This window comes from Aythya fuligula, chromosome 13 (genome assembly GCF_009819795.1).
Source record: "Aythya fuligula isolate bAytFul2 chromosome 13, bAytFul2.pri, whole genome shotgun sequence".
NCBI classification, from domain to species: Eukaryota; Metazoa; Chordata; class Aves; order Anseriformes; family Anatidae; genus Aythya; species Aythya fuligula.
In genome coordinates this window covers 4,121,256-4,129,477 of record NC_045571.1, presented here as the reverse complement: position 1 = coordinate 4,129,477, position 8,222 = coordinate 4,121,256, and the positions used below count along the sequence as shown (strand labels likewise).

General features: G+C 41.5%; 1 protein-coding gene across 4 annotated transcripts in view; it reads right to left on the bottom strand.

Annotated features, from left to right (window-relative positions):
• Window positions 1-2,003: 2,003 nt before the first annotated feature.
• ATRX (ATRX chromatin remodeler) overlaps window positions 2,004-8,222 on the bottom strand; it is an 85,091-nt gene continuing 78,872 nt past the window's right edge. For all 4 annotated transcript variants that reach the window (XM_032196114.1, XM_032196117.1, XM_032196115.1 and 1 more), the window contains 4 exons: window positions 7,489-7,614; window positions 6,443-6,538; window positions 5,797-5,925; window positions 2,004-4,960 (listed from right to left, as the gene is read on the bottom strand). In XM_032196114.1, coding sequence (XP_032052005.1) covers window positions 4,682-4,960; window positions 5,797-5,925; window positions 6,443-6,538; window positions 7,489-7,614 — 630 coding nt within the window. In that variant the 3' untranslated portion in view covers window positions 2,004-4,681. The remainder of the gene's footprint in view (window positions 4,961-5,796; window positions 5,926-6,442; window positions 6,539-7,488; window positions 7,615-8,222) is intronic.

The window sequence follows — 8,222 nt, the reverse complement described above, 5'->3', positions numbered from 1 at the left end:
AACCTAAAAAGTCAGAGAGAGGGACGTCAACCCAGCAGACCACGTTGTGCACAGTACCACGTAAGACTTGTTTTTCTCTCAAAGCAAGTAACTGCTCTAGAGGTGTTCAATCCTCATCATAAAAAACCCAAGGGCAGTAGTTTCCAACCTGTGCTGGGTAGGTTTGAGAAAACATCTGCAAAGCCAACTCCACTGAGGCACCTCAGGTCGTTCCTGAACCACACCAAAGTAATTTGTTACCAAAAATTTGTGTCCACACGTAACCAGGTGTGGCTGATCACCCTGAGAGCACCTGCTGGTGCCAAGAAGAATCCCCGGGGACAACATTTTGTGCAATTCAATTAGAAAAGCAGCCACATCCCCCGACAAAGCTGTAAAGTTACTGTTTTTCATGCAGCATCTCAAGGGCTCAGCTGTGCCCCTCACCCAGCACAGCACCAGGGAAGCCTCTGTGAGAGGCTGAGCACAGAAGGAGGGGGCCTCCCTTCCTGCCTCCCCCCTGCCCTTCTCCAGCAGCGTCCCCATTTTCCGCCTCAACCCCTTGCCAAAACTCCCCTGTGCCCCTTCTGCCATCACTGCCACTCCCTCGACACCCCTCGTGTCCCCTTCTCACTGCGTGCAGCAGGAGGGGAGCCCCGACATGCTCAAAAAGCACTTTTTTGGACACTGCTGCACAGCAACGGCCCTCGTGGAGAGGGGCTGGGGTCAGGCACAGAAGTGTGAGCGCTCCCACGAGCTGCAGCCACCGGAGGGGTTCTGCAGGCCCTCGAGACCCAAACCCCATCCAGGTTTTGCTCTCAGCCCCCCCTGAGGACAGGGCTGGGCAGGGAGCTGGTGCCTTACGCTACCCCACAGCATAGACGGGGCACGGTGTTATCGCAACACCCGCAGGGGTTTGGGCAGGGAGCACCGAGGAGCTCAGCACTCACCCACAGCCGCTGTGTCCCGCTGCAGCCAATGCCGCAACGCTGATTTTTCCAAGCGCCTCCACCTAGGAGCATTTCGGACATTTGTCTTTTCCATAAACACTGAAAATTTACCGAAGCTCAAAACTCTCTTTGCTTAAACTGATAACATGACTTTTATTTACTCCACTCAGACTGGTTCAGGATTTAAGGATCAAATGTGAATCTTCTACAGACCAAAAATAAAGCAGAAAAGGAAAGCATTCAGCACCTGATGCCTCGAAATGCCACCACCACCCATGGGCGCGCCGTGCTGGCCTCACCTCCAGCAGCCTCCAGCCCCAGCACCCGCCTGAGCCTCCTGCTGACCGCGCTGGGAGCTTTTCCCAGTTCCCACTGTGAGTAATTTCCAAGGACGTTTAAAAACTTGACCCACGCTGTCCTTTATGGCAGCACCTGATTCAGAACCGTGATGATATTCACGTTAAGCAGCTTCCACAGCATCAGCTCCTTGTCAGCCAGCTGCGGGACCGGCTGCACCTCGTGGGGCAGCGACGTGGCTGCAGCACCGGCTAAAGAGAAAGCTTTAAGCACAGGGAACAAATGTAGGGGCAGCTTTAAATGTAATTGCCACTTGACTTTTTTTTTTTTTTTTTGTGGTTGTAGTAAAGGCTTTTTATTTTTTAATTTTTTGCCCAACAGGAGGGATTTATTAACTGCAAAAGTAAAAAAGAAAAAAAAAAAAAAAAAAAGTACAATTTCGAGGCTGAACTACCCAGGTACGTCGTTCTGAGTTGGCCAAGCAGAACTTCACCTCGCTCTGAACGATTTATTCCTGTTGGGCAACTCCTCCCTGTTCATCATTTTTATCAGAGAGATTGGCTGCAGAAGCCACTGTCAAGAGTTTATTATTTGAAAACCTGTCCCACAGCTACCCTCCCTAAAAATAATGACCGAACTGAGTGATGGGTACCTCACTGTGGCAAAAAGGAAGAGCTTAACTCCAGCGCAGTGCAAGTTCACAGCTCTCACCAGACAACTTCTCTCACCACGTCCCCGTGGAGTTCATGCTGTACTGCAAATGTAGCACAAGGCACATTGATGTATTTTGGTCACTTTATTAAATGAGATATTAAATAGTTTAAGTTTCAACTACTAAACAGCACTTTGAATGGTGAAAACACAGATAGTATATCGTCATACTTGAATGCTTCTTTTCTTTAAAAACACATTTCCAGTCCTTATATATATTACAAAACAGCCTTATAGGAAGAGGTGACACCTTTTCTATAGTAATTAAGATATTTAATACAGAACTGAAAAGCCATCTAATAGAAACAAAGGCAAGTCTTCACAGCTGTATGATTTCAGCAGCCAAAGCTGGTTGATGGACTGAAACATTACTATACAACTGGGACAAAACATATACAATATCACAATACTAAGCAAAAACGCTTTACATCCAAAGGAATAAACAGGTTACAAAATGTGGAGAATTTAGCAGGCAAAATTGTATTACAAGCAACAATTTTATTTGTCATCTTAAGCCATCTCATCTAGTTAAAACATCTAAAACAAATATAAAAATGAGCCTTTTATTATCTTATTGATGTACGTTGTCTTTAAATATTTGTTAAAGCTTGATGTTATACTCAAAGCACATTGTTATGCAGCTAAAATGTCAAGTGAGAAACATGTATGCAAAGTGGTCCAAGTTTTATTTCAATGCTCATCTCCAATTTCTTCTTATGCATTAGTCTTCTGTTATCCATAGTTTTGTCCAGAATGAAAAAAATGTGCCTTTAAATGTTGCCTAAAACTTCCACATTTAAGTCTTTGAGTTACTGTAAAACTCCATTGAACATTCCCAGGTTTGGTAGAAGGTACTTCTCTTACTCATGACACGTAGGAACATCAGTGAGAGTTGCCCAGAGTACATTTGCCTTCGATTGTTGGTTTCAAAGTCTTGTATTTTCATTAATTCGAGTGTGAATACGTCTCTTTTTGCTCCCTTCCCCCCAAATTAAATGTAATTGTAGAGCTGGCAAAGCACTAGAACATACTGAGGTTCATTTGTGGAATCTCGTAATAAAGAGTCCAAGATGGCAATTTGTTAGCTGGTTTTGCAACAGATCAAAGAAACTCTGTTCAGATCACAAACCAAGTTTTTATCACAAAATGAAATATCACGTAGTATTTGCATATTTAGATGCAAACAAAACAAAACAGAACAAAACATTTGTCCATTCAGGGCAAGATCTCAAACTCCTGCAAGAACAGTTCCAGAAACCAAAACAATTTCAGTTCATGTCAGCAAGCCAGAAGAGCCCAGCAATATCTACAGCAAATGCCTTCATCCGCTTGTTTGTCGAGAATTCTCTCGCTCTTTCCTATACTCGACACACTGTTGCCTCAAATGCTCCTGTCATTTATTTTAGCCCCAGATTATAAGCATTTTTTCAGGGAAGAGTCCACCAAGCTATATTCAAGAGCCCTATTTGTGTTTAGTTAGATCTCCACAAGCACAAGAAGTGTGGGTAGAGAGAGTGCTATTGATATAATAATAAACGAGAAATTTCTCTCTGGTCTACATAAAAAACAACAACAACAAAATCAAGCTCTTTGCATACTAAATGATGTTGTCACACAAATGAAAGGGGATGGGGAGGAGTGCATAAACAAAACTCTTATCTAATGGAGGAAAAGTTACTTCACTGTTCTGGTAGCTCAGGAAGTTATTAGAGCACTTTTTTGGTATCAATTTTAAATTCACAATGGTTCTGCCATTTTAAGGTTGATAATGTAACAGGGTTTGACCCTGCCCACCATCGGCATCCTAACCCCCAGAATACCAGGAATTTAGGTATTCTTGGCCTGTCTCCCATTGCTGGCAACGGGCAAAGACAGTAGCACCAGCAGTAAGGAGTTAACAGAAATGTGCTTTGCATTGGACTCCGCGTAGAGCGAATTCAGGTGAAGGAGAAACATCTCCTACTCCCAGATCACCAGCTGTTTTTCCGTCACATAAAAGTGAAAATAAAAAATGGCAGAAGACTAAGGAAGAATAATTTTCTTCCCCGAGTCACTATTTAAGGCTGTAGACACAGTTTCTATGTAACTGCACGACTCAAAAGTATCAGAGCAGTAGTACTTAAGAATATTGCACTCGATTCTGTTTCAAAGAGTATTTTCAGTTCCTATGTTTCGTTCAGCATAGATGCAATAGTATGAGTCCAGACCTCAGCCAAAAGGAAACTGAACGATTTCTGTTACAATATTCCCACTAATTTCAAGAAATGGGTAAGCAGAAAAGTATTCCATAATTTGAGGAATCAACTCTAATCAAGAACTCAGCTGTGTACAACTCACATATGGTATACTGAAACATACAGACCTGCAGTCCTTCCTAAGCTTCTCAAATTGGATGACAGCTTCACAGCTACTAAAAGTAAGCATAGGAGTTTAGACAGGAAACCTGTGGAGATGCTACTGTTACGGGAGGACTTGTTTTCACTGAAAACAACTTGATATCTCCTGTACTCAACATATGTAAGAAGATTCTAGGCAACATCACTGACAACAAGGGAAAACGTATGTCCTATTTAAACAAAGCTGAAACACTAACATGGAACATGGCATTTAAGGGGACCAACCAAACTTTTTTTTTAATTTTTTTTTTTTTTTTTTTACAGTTGAGTTCTGTTAAGCCATTGATTCCTAAAAAAATAAAAGTTCTTTCTCTGATTTTAACAATCCTTTAGGCTTTTAGTGCAAAATCACATTGATTTCCCTTGGGAAGGCCCTGGATTTTTGCCTCTCATTGGGGGTGGTGCTCGTTGTAAAGGTGGTGGTTGCATACCACCAGACACTGACTGATACATTCCTCTCATATCTATCTGTTGGTAGTTGGAAGGATTCATGATTAAATTTGGAGGCTTTGGCATCATGAGATGACTCATTGCTGCTTGCTGGTACGACATCTGCTGCTGTTGCTGCTGATTGTACTGATGCTGTAGTCTTCTGTTCATAAGTATCCTCTGAACACAACCGATTAACTGTGAAGGGAAAGCAGAGCTGTTAGAAGTGCACAACCCGTCTCAATGCTGCCAGTATCAAGTTCAGAGTTAAAATCAATTTGTTCGGGATAGCATGGCTGAAGGAAAAAGCACTATTGTTATCACCATCACTAATGTGATGGTATTCACAAGCTGATTACTGCAGAAACCATTTAGTAACACCATTTAGGGCCGAGTTCTCTTAATGACTTGCCTATTGTATTGCGTGCAACATTTGGGTAAGTTCCTACAGCAAAATGCGCTATGCTGTGAAATTACTCCCAGGTATAAATTACAGCATTTTTTTGTCAGGTACCATTTATCATCCCTTTGAAAGTCCTGCATGCAGATTATCACTAAATGTTTGCTTAAGAGAAAGCTCTACCACTTGACATAAACTGGGCAGCTTTCAGATTTTGCAAAAATAATTCTAAGCTAAAAACCATTAGCAACACTTTCTATGATTTGTGTTTTGTAAATTGCTTTCTTAGCGCTGGAGTTAGATTTCTCTTTAAGCCTCATGACCTTCAGGCAAACGACTTCAACAGAAAAATATGGTGAGTATCTTTTGAAATGAACATCTCATGGAGTCTCTGCCGATGAGGCTGAGCGATCCAACCCAGCATACTGCAGAAGTCAATTCCTGATGTTACATCATATACACCGCTACTCAATGCCAGCAAATACTTGACCCATGGAAACTCATACTCTGCGAGTACATATTTATACATATCTAAACATACACCTCTATTTTATAAACATACATATGCGAAGTTCATACTCAATATCCCAGTTCAAACTTGGACAGCTGATCAAATAATTGTTAGATATTTTACCATCTGTTGTTTAGTAAGGACGTCGTTATAGATGGCTTCTCGGCGCTTAACATCAAGCTCCTGGCTTGCCTGCCTGCTTAGGGCCAGGGCCTGTACTTGGCTCTCTGTGAGTGTTACATTCTCTTTCCACTGAAAAGGAAAAAAAAAAATATCTTGGCATTAGTCATTTTGACAAAAGCATAATGGTGACTGAGGTCTTGTGTTATATTCCGAGTTGCATCAGGAGTTAAAAAAAATAGCCCAGTTTCTGGAAAACGCAAAATTACACTTGCCCAGAATCAGAACTAAGAGTTATCAGTTCTTTAGATTACTGGTAACAAGTGAGAAATGCAGCCTAAGACAGATATACAGGCACAAGGAATAGGCAGTATTATATTTGTGTATGATTATTATACTTATTTGTAGAAAGCCATGATTTCCAGTGCATAGCAAGTAGCTGTGGATCTGAAGTGCTAGTCCCGTAAGGCTCTATCACATCTATAAGCCATAAAGGGTTACTGCAAGCGGCAGTGAGACAAGTTAACACACACTGGAAATGACATTAATTAATAACAACTAATTAGCTGAATGACATATATAATGATCATTTCTTCGCCTGATAATGTTCAGCTGCAGGTCTAAACCTATAATGAACTCTTTTACTCACTATTGTTGAAATGATGTCTTCAAGGGGCTGAATTCTTGCTGCAGTTACATTGTTGGTTGCTTCCACAACTTTCTCTCTTCCTTGATTAATGAGGTCCTGAGAAAACACCAATAAATTAATTATAACGCACAGATGCAAAGAACAAATTTCTTTGCCAACTGTTTCTAAGTTTTCCTCATCTTTGGCTTATGTACCTAGAAAAGTTACGTTTTTCTCCTCATTTGCACAAGTCAATTTGTGACTAACAAGACAGATTCGGACTTCCACACAACTGACCTTCAGTTCAGAATAACTGAACAGCACATACAAAACTGGCAACCTACACAGGAGACGGTATTTATAAAGAAATACAACTATTTTTGTACCTAAAGGTTTTCAGACCATCACAGGAGCGATGCTTTTCTACTCAGGCAAGTTTTCCACAATACTGAGTTTGATGATGTCAAAACCTCAACTCGTTCTGTGCTCAAACTACCGTGCCCTATTTTAGCATAATACTGGCATGTCACAGGTATTACTCCACAGCTGTATTCAATATGGGTCCCCCTGATTTGCATACTTGGCTAGAGATTTTCAATTCTTTCACACAAACTCCTCACCAGACACCAGTAGGCATCATAAGACAACCAAATGCCCTTCCACTACTGCAGTTTACAGGGTGGCACATTAGGAAGAAACGTCAGCAGCTGCTTCAGCTAAGACCTGAGGTAACTGGGAGCGGAGCACACGTTCCTCCCTCCCACTCCTTCTCAGACAGAAGGCAGATGGAGGCACAAAGCTAGATGTGGTAATTAACGTCGGCAAGGAATGCAGTTAATCTCCCTGAACCCTGAGATACTACCCAGATAGAGGTCTTGCAGGTTACATGCATACAAGTTAGACTTCAATTCACGGATACGTAACTAAGCAAAAGAGTTAGCTATTAAAAATAAGAGACCGTTACAAAAATATCAGAATATTAAAGAATGACACAAACCACCTATGCGTGACAGAGTAATACACGCATGCTTACAGCAACGCAGATGTTCCAACAGGTCGCTGCTTACCTCCAGCTGCTGGTTGCTCATTGCTGACAGAGCACCCAAATTGAAAGGAATATATGGGGTCTGAGAGTTGAAATTTGTGGGAAGCATGTTGGTCCCGGTCGGCATGTTGAAACGCATGGTCAAGCCCTTGAAAACACAAAACGCACTTGTCTGAACAACTGGAATAATTCATGTTCTCTAACAATCATTGAAGCAGCACGCATGGACAAGTCAGCCCGTACGTGGCACAGGGAGGCTGAGCTATCCCACTGCACCAAGGAGCCTTTCCAAACCCCAGTTCAAAAGGGCATCTCAATCACAGGGGAACCCCAATTCTAGTCTTTCGTTAATATGGGTGTTGAGCTTAATTATTTGGTCATTACTAAGACAAGAATAGCCAAGGTTTATTGTTATATCTGAAGTTGTTTAAGATGCATCTTTTAATTGCAAACCCATTACTTAATGCTGATTTTAACTAGATTGTAATAAAAACCTAAAGAACTGAAAAGGATAATTTACTAAAAGGAATATAAAGCTCTTCTCCCAAATTGCCTTGGAGAAAGCCACATAAATGCTCACTGAAATTTCTTGTATCCTCCTATTTCTTCTCCTTCACAAAGCCTTTTCCCAATACTCCATTTCATTTGTCATTTGTTCATTAAGGACTGTTAGTGGCATGTTATATTCCCAAGTTTTGTTGTTTCAGATTACTGATCAGGTCTGAATACCACACTTAGCCTTTCCAGATTTTTTTT